We start from the raw sequence: 16454 nt of genomic DNA, 5'->3' as shown, positions 1-16454 counted from the left end.
ACTGTAAAATTATGTTGAAACAACATTGATTTAATCCGTTTGTGCCTGTGGGATGACACAGCCAGCTTCATCTGGGTTCTTTGCAGCGTCCTCTAGTTCAGACAACATCCAAACATATTTCTGACAAACACTGACGACATTCAGATCCTTCTCTTCTCTTCTCTTCTCCGCCACTGCCCTGCCCTGCCCTGCCTACCCCTTCCTCTCTCTGTTCCCTCCTTTCCTCCTCCTGAATAACTGTCAGAAACTGACTTCCTCTGACCACGCGCAGAACGGGGCTGTGTGACTACCCTGCCCACACAGCAAAACAAATTCAATATGTCGACCGCGATGTCCAGTTATAACGGATTTAACGGCTCTCTGGCAAAGCCAGCGGGATGAGTTTTAAGTTGTTGCTTGCTCGGTTGTTTGAAACATTTTGATTCTTGAGATTCTTCATTTTTGTTTAGATAATCAGATCCCCGCACGCCACATGGAAAGCAAAAAGGAAGTGCAACAAGCTGAGGAAAAATGGAGTAAAAAGAACACGGAGAGGTTTAGAAACTAAATAATCACCTTTATCCCTGGCTCGGCACTGGAGAAGCCTCTTCAGAAGGTACAGTAGTGAGATTGTATTTGCCCTCTGACAGTTCAGTCAACACGTGATCATCTGATAACTCTCAACCCTTTGTCTTTGATCCCTCTCTCTCTTTCCTGCAGATTGTGAATAATGGTGTGATGGTGTTGGAGGAGGAGTGTGGAGGTGTGTGTGAGCCAAGCCAGGGGGTAGCACCATGCAGGCAGGAGGAGAGAAAGCGTCCATCTCCCCAGGGTGTGCTTCTATCTCTAGGCCCGGTGATGATGGTAGGAAGGGGCCTCATTCTAGATGTGTGTGTGTGTGTGTTTACTACCAAAATAATATGTTAACTAAATTGTAGATGGTGTCCTGACTTACTGTGTGTGTGTGTGTGTGTGTAGGTAGTAGGGGGTTTCCTGACTTTCCTGACTCTGCAAGGTCCAGGGCTCTGGATGGGGGTGCTGATGGCTGTTACCGGGGCAACACTGACCATCGCTGGGCTCTGTATTTTAATGACAACGCTACAGGTGTCGGATGTACCTGGACACTTCCTGTTACACCCCCGCACAGGAACGCGCTATAGTCCACACCAGGCCCTAGCCATCCAGAGGTACAAACACACCAGGGTTTCTGTTAGCCTGTAATAGCCGGCTTTTGGACGATAGAAAAATAGAAACGCTGATTAGTAAAATTTGCACCGGCCAACAGTCTGGGAGAAGAAGAAAAATATCCCATTGCGAAATAATGCCTTTTAGCCTATTCATTTATGTAAATACCAGTCGATGTAAATACATTTGACTTATCAAGCTTATCGGTCAATAGGTCCATTTGCATTATAAATTGGGTGGTTTGAGCCCTGAATGCTGATTGGCTGATACCATGGGTATGACAAAAAAAATACTTTTTACTGTTATAATTAAGTTGGTAACCAGTTTATAATAGCAATAAGGCACCTCGGAGTGTGGTAAATGGCCGATATACCACAGCTAAGGGCTGTATCTAGGCACTCTGTGTTGCATCCTGCATAAGAACAGCCCTTAGCCGTGGTATATTGGCCATATACTACACGCCTCTGGCCTTATTGCTTAATTATACCATGGCATTGTTGAATACTTGTTTTTGATTGGCTTGAAGGGCATTCTAGAGTGTATTATTTCCCTATAAGGCACAGTATAATTACACCTTACAGTTCATGTAATTCATACATGTTCTATGCATGTTCTACTAGGGTAGCCTAGTGGTTAGAGCGTTGGACTAGTAACTGGAAGGTTGCAAGTTCAAACCCCTGACAAGGTACAAATCTGTCGTTCTGCCCCTGAACAGGCAGTTAACCCACTGTTCCTAGGCCTTCATTGAAAATAATAATTTGTTCTTAAACTGACTTGCCTAGTTAAATAAAGGTAAAAATAATAATAATGTTTGAGCTACTTTTTAAAGCAAAAGTCGAATTGAAAACATTGTCATTATTGAATTCAATTTTCATAATGGCAAGCTAGGACTGATGGTTTGGTTAGCTAAACTAACAAGTCTGGTTGTTTAGTTACCACAGCAACTACTGTAGCGATCTAGTAAACTCGACAGCTACTTCAGTGGATGATGAACACATTTCTACCAGCAAATGAACACGTTTTTAGCGGCAAATGTGTTAAACTATAGCCAGGGATAATCAACTCGGGGCTTTATGCGTTCTCTGGAAAATAATGCAACTCCGTGAAAGGTTAGTTTCTATAGAACGCATAGACACTTGTTGATTATCCCGTACTAATTTAGTGGAATTAAATTATCGCGTCTGTACAGTATATTCGTTATGTATTTTATGTATCACACGCTTACTTAAGCTAGAGGCAGTATGCATTATGAAAACATATACTTAATTGTTTGAAACCTGAACGTTTTACTACATATTATGAGGTATGTCTTACCTTGCTTCAAAGTAGCCTAGCAAAAAGCAGACCATATCCGTGGAGGCAATTATTTAAACATTCTTTCATTGTCCAATAGCCAAAGGCACAATCCTAGTAATATAGCCACCCATGCTAGTTGTTGCATATTAGATCTCCCCAATTTAAACATTTGAAACTGATATTTTAATCTGTCACATTAAACCGCTCGCATGTGCGGTGCGCTTTTGACAATGGTGTTGTTCCGCTAATTGAATTATGGAACAAACATTCGCACATAGCCTACTGCCTTGTGCGCACTCCTGCGGTTTTAATGTGAATAAATAATAGTTTATCAACGTTTTAAGCTAAATGTTCTAATAGGTTGCATCAGACTCATTGGTCACTTATTCTAATATCGTCAAAGTGCGCATCATAATTCGGTAAGAAGGTCCACACACAATTGCATCCTGGAATTATGAATTAGCATAATATAGATGTTATTTTTGTCATTCTGAGCACCGTGGGTGGACACCCTAATCAGGTTATGTACACAATGCATATAGGTCTGGTAAATGTCTCAAATGTCTGGAAAAGTAAAATGCTGCCCGTCAAATGTCAGGCGCCACATTTTCCTTACGGAAATCCTGACACACACACTCCCATAGCCTCGCCTGCTCTGCTCTGTTGTAATTGTCAGTACGTTTAAACAAGGTTAGTTCTGCTCAGTGTCCAACCTTAGGGAAATCCTGACACACACACTCCCCTAGCCTCGCCTGCTCTGCTCTGTTGTAACTGTCAGTGCGTTTAAACAAGGTTAGTTCTGCTCAGTGTCCAACCTTAGGGAAATCCTGACACACACACTCCCCTAGTCTCGCCTGCTCTGCTCTGTTGTAACTGTCAGTAAGTTTAAACAAGGTTAGTTCTGCTCAGTGTCCAACCTTAGGGAAATCCTGACACACACACTCCCCTAGTCTCGCCTGCTCTGCTCTGTTGTAACTGTCAGTGCGTTTAAACAAGGTTAGTTCTGCTCAGTGTCCAACCTTAGGGAAATCCTGACACACACACTCCCCTAGTCTCGCCTGCTCTGCTCTGTTGTAACTGTCAGTGCGTTTAAACAAGGTTAGTTCTGCTCAGTGTCCAACCTTAGGGAAATCCTGACACACACACTCCCCTAGTCTCGCCTGCTCTGCTCTGTTGTAACTGTCAGTACGTTTAAACAAGGTTAGTTCTGCTCAGTGTCCAACCTTAGGGAAATCCTGACACACACACTCCCCTAGTCTCGCCTGCTCTGCTCTGTTGTAACTGTCAGTAAGTTTAAACAAGGTTAGTTCTGCTCAGTGTCCAACTCAGACACGAACACATACATGCATGACCGCTCACACACACATACACACAGAGAGAGATAAAGAGAGCAGAGTAGCAGCCAGGAACACTGAGCCATCCGGTTATTATTACTGAAGCAGATGTTGACCAGAGGAGCTCAACACTAATAAACTGTATCTTTCAAGCTATTCAGTGGGTACATAGAGGGGTTAGCTGACAATTTCCCGAAAACAATGCGCATGCCTTAAAGGGGCAGAAGAGGTGTTGTGATTCTGGGTGGCCAGATGGCTAGCAACAATGACAATAAACTATCATGTGGGGAATCGTGGCTTGTTTCATCTAGTTTCATCTTGTTCTTGATACCATGTCTTGTTTTGAGGTGTTTTGACTGATTTCATGTCAATACTAATATGGCTAAAATTCGCTATCTAGCTAACCAACAACTGTAACGATGTATTTGAGAGACAACAAGTGGTCATTGTACACATTTATTGCAAAATATCATTTCCAAATTATCGTTTACATGTTGTCAACATTCTAAGCCAACCCCTTCTGTTTTGCCCCATAGTTTTGCACGCGTCGTTCTTTTTGCTAAACAACCAACCTGTCTATACTATGGCTCAGTCACTCACATTGCTTTTTTCAGCCTGGTTAGTTCAGAGATAACATAAAAGCTAACTAGATAATCCCACCGTTTGGCTTCAGCCTCAAGCTTTATTACATCACTGAGCAGGATGGACAGGAGACAATAAAATTAATATGGGAGACAAGGAATGGTTGCTATTAAAGCGCAGTATGGATTTGGTTGACTCCCTGTACAGTAAATGGAGATCCGCTATACAGTGCATTCGGGAAGTATTCAGACCCCTTGACTTTTTCCACATTTTGTTGTTACAGCCTTATTCTAAAATGGATTAAATAGTTTTTTTCCTCATCAATCTACACACAATACGCCATAATGACAAAGTGAAAACAGGTTTTTAGACATTTTTGCAAATGTATTAAAAGTCAACAACAGAAATACCTTATTTACATAAATATTCAGACCTTTTGCTCTGAGACTCGAAATTGAGCTCAGGTGCATCCTGTTTCCATTGGTCATCCTTGACATGTTTCTACAACTTGATTGGAGTCCACCTGTGGTAAATTCAATTGATTGGACATGATTTGGAAAGGCACACACCTATCTATATAAGGTCCCACAGTTGACAGTGCATATCAGAGCAAAAACCAAGCCATGAGGTCGAAGGAATTGTCCGTAGAGCTCCTAGACATGATTGTGTCGAGGCACAGATCTGGGGAAGGGTACCAAAACATTTCTGCAGCATTGAAGGTCCCCAAGAACACAGTTGCCGCCATCATTCCTAAATGGAAGAGTGACTTTAGAGTGATGAATCTTGCGACGGGCGAATCTGGGTTTGGCGGACGCCAGGAGAGTGTCACCTGCTCGAATGCATAGTGCCAACTGTAAAGTTTGGTGGAGGAGGAATAACGGTCTGGGGCTGTTTTTCATTGTTCGGGCTAGGCCCCTTAGTTCCCGTGAAGGGAAACCTTGACGCTACAGGATACAATGATATTCTAGACGATTCTGTGATTCCAACTTTGTGGAAACAGTTTTGGGAAGACCCTTTCCTGTTTCAGCATTACAATGCCCCCATGCACAAAGCGAGGTACTTACATAAATGGTTTGTCAAGATCGGTGTGGAAGAACTGCACAGAGCCCTGACATCAACCTCATCAAACACCTTTGGGATGAATTGGAATGCCAACATGCGAGCCAGGCCTAATCGCCCAACATCGGTGTCCGACCTCACTAATGCTCGTGCAAGCAAGTCCCCGCAGCAATGTTCCAACATCTAGTAGAAAGCCTTCCGAGCAGCAAAGGGGGACCATCTCCATATTAATGCCCATGATTTTGGAATGAGATGTTCGTCGAGCATGTGTCTACATACTTTTGGTCATGTAGTGTACTTTGTCCAAATAATCCTTCCCTCTCTCTCACTCTAGGAGGTTGGACCGGATACGCAGAGAGATGTCTGAGGACTCTGTGCAAGTGCCCCCCTCTCCACCCCTCCCCTTGCCCCCCACCCCGCCTCCCTGGGACCTGGAGGCACCCCCCTCCTACGATTCTGTCATGAAGAGCCGGGGTCCCTCTGACCTCTGAGGGCTGAGGAGACTACTGTACTGTTCTGTAACTTTGGACAATTCCCTTTGTGCCATTACAGTGAACTAAATCAAGCACACCCGTGCTGGGAGAGACGTTGTTCTGGAATGGAGGGGCTGTAAGGGGTTGGTGGCCTCAGCGTTGTTTACATGTTAACATGACAGGTTTACATATTTGTTTGAAGAATGAGGAGTGTGTTTATAATGCTACTATTAAGACTACTATAGTGTGATACACTGCACTCCTATAAAGACATATATAACAAATATATATATATATATTTTTTTTTACTTTCCACCACCTGAAGTTGTTGATGTCACTTTTCAAGTCCGCCCGACGCCCATATATTTGTAGTGGAACACTGAGCTACACCAGGCAGCGAGGCCAGCTGCCAGCATCTACCCAGCACTAAGCATTCACTATCCAGAAGCACTCAGCCTTTATTACCAGTCCAAATGGATAACCCAGCCTTTAAAACCACTGTCAGACTTTTTTGCTGCTTTGGACTCCATTAGCTGTTTGTGCTGTGACTGCTTGGGGAGGTTGTGTCATTCTCCAGTGTGTGAGTGCGGGTGTGTCTCTGTGGTCATGCATGCACCACGGATTCTTTCTATTCACACAGCTGACATCAGGATAGACAGATGATCTCAACCAGAAGTGCCTTGTTGTCACAGCACACGGTTATCCACAGCATTATTCTCGCTCTCTCTGCCCCACTGCTGCAGGGTTCCATTCTATCCACTGTTGCACTTCCTGTTTGACTGGGATGTCATGATCAACTTTAGTAAATTAATAGCCAAAGATCTCAGTGGTTCTTGTCTCAGTTGGACTAAGTACAGTGTGTTATTACTCTGTTTCTTTGTTCTGTTCTAACCTCACTTACACTTGAAGTAAATGCTTTCTCAAGGACAGAGAGATGAAGATGTGCAGGAGAAGAGAGGAAAATAGGACAGAGAGTTGAGGAGCTGAGCTGTGGGCACGGTGACACACTTGCCAACATACACACACACACACACACACACACAAAACCCCCTGCTCTACAGTCGTCTGCAGGCTGTGAGAACCAGCAGAGTGGAACTCAGTCTACCCTCTCTCCCCCTCTTCCTTTTCTCCTCTCCCTCACCTTCAGTGTTTGACCCAGAGACAACAGTCTAACTTAGAACTAACACATACATTAGTATAGCTTAGCTAACTCTAATAGATCAAATCTTAGCTAATACAGCAGCTGTGTTTAACCCTGGGTTAACTAAGCTGCATCTTAAGGCTGTCCCTGATAGTGGGTTACGGTTAGATGTCAGGGGTCAGGTTTAGGGTAGCAGTATGGCGTAAGGGAAGCCATACCAGTATGGCGGGGCTGTGTCATTAGTTGGTCTGTTTGTTATGACTCAGGATTGAGCCTATTCCAGTGCTACCCTAAGGTAAGGACATACAGGTGTGCGTTTAGGCAAAGGTAAAACAATAACTTACCTCGAGGAGGCAGCAAACACAAGTTTTCAAGTCTCAGGTAAGGTTACCCATCAAGCAAACACTGATAAAAGAGAGAAAGTGTTGAATAGGATGGAGGTTTATACAACTGTGATGTAGTAGCAGCGTGTGTGGTCTTTGTCTCCACTGTCTTTCCCAGAGACATAACAAACACAAAATGAGTGTGCACAGGGTAAACAAATCGCATAATCAAATCTTAGCGTGTGTTTCTGTGTCAGGTGGTGTTGATCTCTCAGACCCCAGAGGAGAGGAACTGAAGACAGCATTGATGCTGCTGCAGGGGAGAACACCATGTACTGTAAACACACTCGTAATATACTAATATGTAGTATTACTAGGAAGTAATGTGATCATGACTGTATATTGACGATGTGATGGAGCTTCAGGGAGAGATAATCTTCTAGACTGATTTGTCTCCCTTTTCTCAGCCTTCACTCTGTGTTCCACTGACGACAAGGTCAGCATCCGTGGCCCTGCCCTCTCTGAGCGCCTGACCAACCAGATTACTGACTCTGGTTCTGTGCTTCTGGTCCTCCATTCCTCCCACAACTATTCCATACTGCAACTAGCTGGACCTGAAATAAAGTGATTTTATATTTTACTGTGATCACTCCTGCTACACACAAAGAACACAAAGTGTACAAAAGGCTGTGCATTCCAGTTTATTTTATATCAAATTTCCCCATAATCAAACTCTGATGTACAAATGAAAACTGGGATTCAACATGCAGGGTTCTGCCTCAGCAGACTGGCCTTCAGCAGGAGTAATGCTCAAAGCAGACAAACTGACAGAATAAAATCCTGGATCCATGTCATTCCTTCCCTCCTTCCTCACCCCTCCCTTATCACTCAGATAAAAATAAATTATTGATTAGTTGGTACTGTTGAGAAGGACTACAGGCGCTGCTGAGGGTCAAACAACATTCTGCACTGTGAGTGGGGAGTGCTGTGTCACTGGCACACCTGACCACTCTGACATCTGACACAGTCTTCTGAGACCAGGACAATATGCAGCATGGTCACACATTCACACAGTTCATTATAGCAAGTCATCTGTGGACAGGTATGGGATTGGGGTGAGAGGAGGGACAAGGGCCCGAGGTGTGAGGAGGGATGAGAGGTGAGGGGAGTTGGGAGATGAAGGCACTTGAATTCTCCCAGGGGTTGGGTTAGGTCAAGAGGTTAGTGGTCAGAGTGGGGTTGTTTGATGTCAGAGCAATGACTATATATGTATATGAATGGACAAAGCAATCGATCACATGACACTATTCATTCCTATGTGAAGATTCAATAGTGCATTTGAAGCCAAGGAAGTCGTTAAGATGGTGTCTCATGTGGGAGATTTATGTAGACATAACATGTGCAGTTTGAGTTACATTGCAGGCTAGCTCAGTGCTGCCCCCTCTCATTGACTCAAGTTGAAGGCAGAACAGGGTATTGCAGGCTATTATACAATTTTAAAATAAATCGGTTCAAGGACATACATCTAGTGTAATAGAAGCAATTATTGGTACTATGATTGTCTTCCATTTTTTATTACATGAAGATTGCCATATTCCCATTCACTATAATGGGGATCCTGTTTTCAGCGAACAATGCCTGCAGTACCGTGGTCAGCCTTGAACTTTGTGGTGTCAATAAGAGGGGTTTAGGTGTCAGAGGTCATGCGCCCCAATGGCAAAGATAAACAAAGGCAAAGAGAAACCCAGTTTGCAAACAAGCTCCTGAATAATGATAATGTAATGATCAAGCACAGAGGGTACGCTGTGTGTGTGTGTATATAAGAGGGAGTGTATTTCATTGGCACCTAAAATTAAACTTGCTTCTGATCTCTCCTCTGGTTGGCACGTTGACCCTCTGCTGTCTTGTGTGTGTCTGTGTCAAAGGGCAGCTGTGGTGGCATAAGGCATGAGTACAGTGATGTCAACTGATAAACAAATGGAAAAAATATTTTAAAAATAAAATCCAGCACTGTGAGTCACTGTTCATCAGCTGGACGGGGAGGAGAGCGCAGATTGGTTCCTTGGCTTGGTTCCGTTTGTGTTCTAGAACCCTCCATAGACTGCATTACCATAAATATCACTGTGGTTAGTGGAGTAACAGACACAGCCATAGGAGCATGTGTTCTCTATGGAGGAGGTATCAGCTGTGTCTGTGTGTGTAAAGCACTGACAACTCAGTTTGATGTGATAAAAAGAGGTGTGAGGAGGGTGGTTAAGCTGGTCTAGCAGACCTAATCACTGCTTCTCTACTTCACTATAGACTGGGGTGGACTATAAAGTGCATACTTAAAAACCCCGGTTAGACGTGTGTGTCTGAGTTCCTCCAGAGCAGGTTATACCTTATACCACAGCCTCACACATACACACCTCTACAGAGTGGAGCACAGGACACTTTAAAATATCTTACATTTGAAATTACAGCTATGGAACAGCTCTTTACAATAATGAATGTCTATTTAGTTACGTAGGCAAATATGAGCAACAACTTAAAAAACAAACAACCCCGTCCCTTCCTTGTGAGAAAACACTGGCTACATCTGAAGACACCCTACTGCCTATATATAGTGCACTATATATGTCACTGAACCTTTGGTCAAAAGTAGTGGACTATAAGCAACAGGGTGACGTCAGTGGAGGCTGGTGGGAGGAGCAATAGGAGGAGCGGCTCATTGTAATGGCTGGAAAGGAATCTATGGAACGGTATCAAACATATGGAAATCACGTTTGACTCCGTTCCATTTCAGCAATTACAATAAGCCTGTCCTCCTATAGCTCCTCCCACCAGTCTCCACTAGGTGATATTTCAGACTCCCAGTAAGAGAACAAACTGCTTTGTAATCCATTAGTCAGGTCTCTAAACTCTCCTCCAGCTCTGATTCCATTAGTCTGGTCTGGCAGAAAGACACATGATTATTCACGCATCCTTTGTTGCCCCAGCAACCAGGAGAATAAGTGTTCTGATTGGCTGTAGCGGGACCCTCCCTCCATATTCTGACCAATCAGAGGTGAAAAGCAGTCTTTGATTGGCTGTATGGAGCCGTGCGGTCTTGCCATTATAGGGATTGTCTTATAGGAGGATCTAAGGGTCAACATCCTCCAGATCACTCTTTGAATCACCAAGCATCATGGGAGACTCAGAACCCTGAGATAAAGAGAGAGGGGAGAGAAGGATTACATGAGACGTGTCATTTCAGAGTAAAGAGATATGTAGATATAGTTTTTATGAAATCGATTCATAGGAAACTCTCCAGCCTAGATTTAAAGCCCCGTTCTGAGAAGTGGCAATATCTCTATTCTTGGGCTGTTACTGTTCTCTTTATACATTCTACCTCTGAAGTTTTCCATAAACACACTGTCAGACGGTGCGTACCTGTCGGAGGCTGCGGTCGGCGTTCTCGTTGGCTGGACTACCGTCAGAGCCGTTGCTGCTGCCAGATGGCTCCTTCTCGTTGAGCAGTGCTGTGGCGTAGGCCAGCGTGTCCTGGGCTGAGATGGTGCGCTGGAATGTTTTGGCTGTGGACGTCTCATTGGACACGTTGCTCTGAGGAGTCCAGTAGTGTTCTGACATCTGACAGAGAAACACACTGTTACTCTAACGCATACTCTACTTTCCCACACACACACAAACATGCCTCACACCACAGGAGGTTTGTGGCACCTTAATTGGGGAGGACGAGCTCGTGGTAATGACTGAAGTAAGTGCAATGGTATCATATACATCACTCATAGTTCAGGTGTTTGATGCCATTCCATTTGCTCTGTTCCAGGCATTATGATCTGTCCTCCCCTCAGCAGCCTCCTGTGACTCACACTGCTGGATTGTGTGTGTTATTTGTGCTTGCTGCTTACCTTTTTCTGCAGCCATTGCACTGCCCAGCTCCAGTGACCAGACAGATCTTTAAAATAGTCCTTAGCAGGAACACACCTGGAGACACACATGTACACGTTATGTGAAACCAGGAAGTGTGAAATGAGAGGTTTTCACAGAACTGAAAAATGTGCAATACTTTGATGTATTTGCCACAACGGTCAAATCTACCCCCATTCAATATTTTCAGCCTGAGACACAATTGTGGCGACATGAACATATTTCTCAAAACGGTCTCTGGAGAAACTCACTTCTGTGCCAGGGTAACCAGGAACTTGACACACTGATAGCAGCGGCTGCTGTCCACATTGTTACTCTGGTGCATCAATGCTGCAAACAAGAGAACAGAGTCACAATGTTAACTGGAAATGACACCACGACAAGGTTCCAGTTTAACAAAGTTTACTATACTTTATGAACACACTATAAGGTAGCCATTCCACTCAAGGCTAGGTCCATCAACAACAAGACTCCCTGCGCAGGCGCACACTTGACTGAGTGATAGCCCTGTAATAACAGAAATATAGGGATACTTAAAACATGAACTTAATCTCCCCCTTTTCTTTCTTTAAAGACAAATAAAAAACATCAACAACATAATTAAATGTCCAAGTATTATTCAAGCTGCCACTTTCCATTACTGAGAGCCTGTAAGACCAGATGCTCCTTTTTTAGTCAGACAGTCAGCCAGCTGTTCCTTTGTGGTCGACCACAGAATCCACTGGATTCTCTGTGCTTGAATAAGTTCCTTGATGCTGCTAATCTCCAGACGAAGTCTTTTCTCTGTGACAGACTTGGTTGACTTCACAGCATCCACTAATGAGTAGTTGTCAGTGACACAAACTACAGGTAGAATGTGCCATTTTGTCTCACCAGTGGAAAGCTCTGAGAACAGAATTGCAAGAAAGATCTCATTGTCAATTCCATCCGCAAGAGCAAGTGTTTCTCCAGCCAGTGTGCTTCGGACAACCCTTCTGATTCTTTTTGACTGCCAACGGATGGGTGAGAATCTTCCTCCTTCACCCATTAACACGATTAGATGTCCACCTTGTGTGCCTCCATCTGTAAGGTTCCCTAGCGAAGCATCACTGAAGACAACTAGTTTCAAAGAATCATCTTTTCCAACATGCTGAAACTTTAAAGTCACTTGTTGTGATTTCAGTTTACAAACAACTTTGTGTGCCTCATGAATGGTTTGTACAGTGGCGTGTTTTGTGATAGATGCCAAGTTGCAACCATCAAACATTACATCAGGTCTACTATGTCTAGCAACCCATAAAATTTGTCCTATCTTTGACCTCAATTGATCAGCTTCAATTCCACAGAGGGGAATTCCTTTGTACAGCTCTTGAAGAATCCAGGTGAATGGGTTGAAGATTCTTGATATAGCTCTCCTGTTGCATCAGTATTTTTCCATCAACTGTAATAAACTCTATGCCAACATAACAAAAATGATCATGCTCCTCACGGCCGACCTAGAAAACAGCTTTGAGGTGTGGAATCCCAGTTGAAGCAAAGGTCTGTGAGCCACCCCAGATAAAGTCATCAACATGACAGGCAAGTACTCCAGTCACATTGCAGTCTTGATCAAGCCAATAGAAGACTGCAGGATCCACTTGTGAAATGTTTCCACCTGTATTCAGCATTGTTGCCTTGACTTTGTTGTACCAGTAGAGTGATGCATCTACCAGTCCATACACACACTTTAGTTTCCACAGTGTTCCTTCGCTTTTAGCTTCAGGCGGAGGTCGGATGTGAATGTCCCTTGACAGGTCTGTTCCCTGCAAAAATGCAGATTTGATGTCTATGGAATTAAGTTTCCATTTTTTTCTGGCAGATCACTGACATCAGCAATCTGAGTGAGTGAGGAGCATGTTGGTGAATCTTTTGGGAGTTGTTTAGCAGCCAGCTCCTCAAAACCTCTAGCCACTAGACGTGCTTTAGGCACTATTCCAGTTAAGGATTCTTTAAGGGTACACACCCACCTTGTTGAGACGCATTTTTGGCCAATGTCTTGGACTTCCTCAAACACTCAATTTTTCCTCCAATTACTGAGCTCATCTAGCTTAGCTGAGTCAAATGACACGTCCTTTGTTTGAAGTACATCATCATTTTGAATGTCATTCTGTTTCTCGATTTTCCATTGGTTCAATTCTGATATTATCTACAAGTGACAGGTCAGCTGACCCTGCTATACCAGAAAGTGTAGCTGGTTCAGATTACTGCAAGTTGTACCAGTTCTGGTGTTTTCCTTTGGCTTTTTCTGCTCGTCCAATGACGGTTGCTGTGTGTGGAATACCACTTTCTCTGTCCATGTATTTAACAGTTTGTCCAGTTTTCAGATTGGAACAACCATGTTCTCTTAACACATGTGGCTGTTGTTGAATGTTTTCCTCATTTGAACGCTCAACAGTATTATCTGTGGCATGGTTGAAGGTCTCTGCTCCATTTCCTGTGTCAGTTTCAGTGTCCATATCATTGGATGCGACATCTGGTAGGTTTGTGTCTGTTACTGTGTCCTTTTTGTCATTTTCATTAGGAGACTGATTCTCAGCAACAGCCCCTCTATCTTGTTGATCATTTACTTTCCACAATCTTGAGTGATGCACCCTGACAATGATGCCTCCGTGCCTTACAAATACCATCACACCATCTTGGCCAATGACTACTCCCGGTCCTTTCCACTCTTGACAGTCAACTCGTTTGTAGTACACTTTGTTTCCAGTTTCGTACTTCTCATCATCATTATTCGCTGAACTGCTGAGTAACTTCTGAAGTCTGACAACTGTAGCATGTCCAAACTGTTTGTGAAGCTTTAACAATACTTTGTGTTTTTCTTTTGTGTTCATGTGCTCTGTGTCCATCAGAATCTCATTTTTACATGGACTCTGTGTGATGTTTTTGTCTAAAATGTTTACACAATAGTGGCCTGAGGTAGTAAGTTCAAGAGTCACTGGTTGTTTAAACATCACTGCCTTTTTTTAATGTCTAGTACAGCCTCTGCCTTCTTGAGGGAAGCTTTGCTTAATAGTAAGGGGATATCTGTAGGGACCACCTCTGTTTCAATGTGACACTTTGTCTGACCAATTTTTGCTGGTATCTTAACTCTCTTGGTAGAATGGACAATTCTCCCATCTCCAAATTTGAAAGCTCTGTTGCTTGGTGTGTCAATCATATTGTGTACTTCTTTCATATTTAGTTCGCTGACATCGCTATCAAGCCATTTTGCACCACACACTGTCCGTGTACATGCAGTATCAATCACAGCAGATCCTAAGGATTCAACTATACAAATCTCAGTATCAGAAGCAGATTCATTTGAAAACAGTGTAATGTTACACTGATCTATCTTTGTGTTTACATTTTCCTATGTTAGTTTAACTTGTTCATTTTTATGAGGACAGTCTTTAACGCAATGGTAAGTGCTTTGACAAATGGCACATTTTGATCTCCTTCCATATTTGTCCAGTGGATTTGTGCCGGGAAATGGCGCCCTCTTCTGGTTGTCTTGAGAACGTGACTTGCCTTTTCTCTGCTGCTCAGTGTAATATGCTGCGTCACTCACTTGCATTCCATCTGTTATTGGCGCGACAGACGTCTTTTCACCAAAAATAATTTTAAGTGCCGACTTCATTGACGCAAAAGTCAGCACAGTTTCTCCCTACCATCTAGACAGGCAGTATCTAGCCAACTTGAAAGCTAACACTGCATCCGGGAGAACCATGTCGTACTTGCGCATCATATTGTACCTCTACATCATTGATTTCGAACAGTCGGTCATTGCAACCGAAATATCTCTCGTAACACTGTCAAAGTTTGAATATGCCTCGTAGGCACGGTCTTTCTCTTCTTTAAGAAATACAGAATCCAGTGCTCTGATCAAAGTTCCCATACCGTCATCCTTGTTCAAATCCTCAACGGATATTTCCAGTACTGTATCTCTCGCGCTTCCCTCGAGCGATAATACCACCGCAAGTGCTTGCTTTTTCACGTCAGATGAGTAACCCGTGTCGATTCCAAGTTCATTTTACCAACTTTCGTACGACCTCGTCGAAGTGAGGTGGCACATTGTAGTTATTAGCCATCGTCTGCTACCAATGTTAACTCGAAATGACACCACGACAAGGTTCCAGTTTAACAAAGTTTACTATACTTTATGAACACACTATAAGGTAGCCATTCCGCTCAAGGCTAGGTCCATCAACAACAATACTCCCTGCGCAGGCGCACTCTTGACTGAGTGATAGCCCCATAATAACAGAAATATAGGCATACTTAAAACATGAACTTAACACACACACACAAAAGCCCAGTGAAGAGTGGAAGGTAGCCTACCTAGCAGACCTTTCTCTGACTCAAAGGCGTACTTCAGTCTCTGAGTCTGAAGAGGATCCTCCACCACCTGAGAACACACACACATTACACATGCAGTCTGGAGCTGGCATTATTTACTGTGTTTCCAAGGACACGCAGAAAGGTTTGATTGCCAGCTGTCACTCACCAGCAGCTCCTGCAGTAGCTGGAACACGTTCTTCAGCTCATGGGGTGGAGCGGTCTCCAACTGAGTCTAAACACACATGAATGGTATTGGATGCGTTTTGTGCTGGGATTTTTAGTTATCTGTGATAATGGATTTGTTTAGTGCTGGGAGTTGTAGTTCTTACCTTGAGCAGCTGTAGTACTCCCAGGGAGAAGGGTTCATTACAGAAGGAGCAGTACGTCACCATCTCTATCAGCACAGTCAGAGGGCCGGACAACTCCCGCACCGCAAACATCACCTACACACATGGAAAAAGTTACAAATACAACCTCTTCCATATAGATGTGTCAATGTGTGTGTGTGCATGATACTTTATGTTACCTCCAGCAGGTAAGGCTGTCCCTCGTGGGTGAAGAGCGAGGCCATGATGTCAGCGTCGAGCTGGAGGAGGGTGGAGGAGGCAGGGACACTGCTCACATTCAGCTTACAGACACCTTGATCTGAGAAACACACACAATCACGCCAGGTTACACACATCAGCGTATTATGGAAGCATCCTAACTGTAGTAATGTGTGTTTGTGTGTGTTACCATGTGTGTGCTGTGTGTTGAGGTCTGAGTGGAGAGTCATCAGGGCCAGAGTGGAGTGCAGGTGTAGGAACTCTCTGGCCTGGGCTGGACTCCACCTCCGATT

The 16454-nt window shown here is 43.8% G+C and overlaps 2 protein-coding genes across 6 annotated transcripts in view; one reads left to right on the top strand and one right to left on the bottom strand.

Moving 5' to 3' along the window:
* The first annotated feature begins 211 nt into the window (after window positions 1-211).
* On the top strand, window positions 212-8782 carry LOC110524518. The gene is made up of 4 exons (XM_021604246.2): window positions 212-595; window positions 700-843; window positions 958-1166; window positions 5770-8782. The coding sequence occupies exons 2-4, from the start codon at window positions 718-720 to the stop codon at window positions 5924-5926; spliced, it is 492 nt and encodes a 163-aa protein (XP_021459921.2). The 5' UTR covers window positions 212-595; window positions 700-717; the 3' UTR covers window positions 5927-8782.
* Window positions 8783-10075: 1293 nt separating this feature from the next.
* Window positions 10076-16454, bottom strand: part of LOC110524519 (ubiquitin carboxyl-terminal hydrolase 24-like) — a 44694-nt gene continuing 38315 nt past the window's right edge. For all 5 annotated transcript variants that reach the window (XM_036978330.1, XM_036978328.1, XM_036978329.1 and 2 more), the window contains 9 exons: window positions 16352-16454; window positions 16143-16261; window positions 15946-16059; window positions 15783-15848; window positions 15617-15683; window positions 11533-11611; window positions 11263-11338; window positions 10784-10981; window positions 10076-10555 (listed from right to left, as the gene is read on the bottom strand). In XM_036978330.1, coding sequence (XP_036834225.1) covers window positions 10493-10555; window positions 10784-10981; window positions 11263-11338; window positions 11533-11611; window positions 15617-15683; window positions 15783-15848; window positions 15946-16059; window positions 16143-16261; window positions 16352-16454 — 885 coding nt within the window. In that variant the 3' untranslated portion in view covers window positions 10076-10492. The remainder of the gene's footprint in view (window positions 10556-10783; window positions 10982-11262; window positions 11339-11532; window positions 11612-15616; window positions 15684-15782; window positions 15849-15945; window positions 16060-16142; window positions 16262-16351) is intronic.

This window comes from Oncorhynchus mykiss, chromosome 5, assembly GCF_013265735.2.
Source record: "Oncorhynchus mykiss isolate Arlee chromosome 5, USDA_OmykA_1.1, whole genome shotgun sequence".
Classification (NCBI taxonomy): Eukaryota; Metazoa; Chordata; class Actinopteri; order Salmoniformes; family Salmonidae; genus Oncorhynchus; species Oncorhynchus mykiss.
The sequence above is the reverse complement of the archived record's forward strand: the minus strand, read 5'-3'. Positions and strand labels throughout refer to the sequence as shown.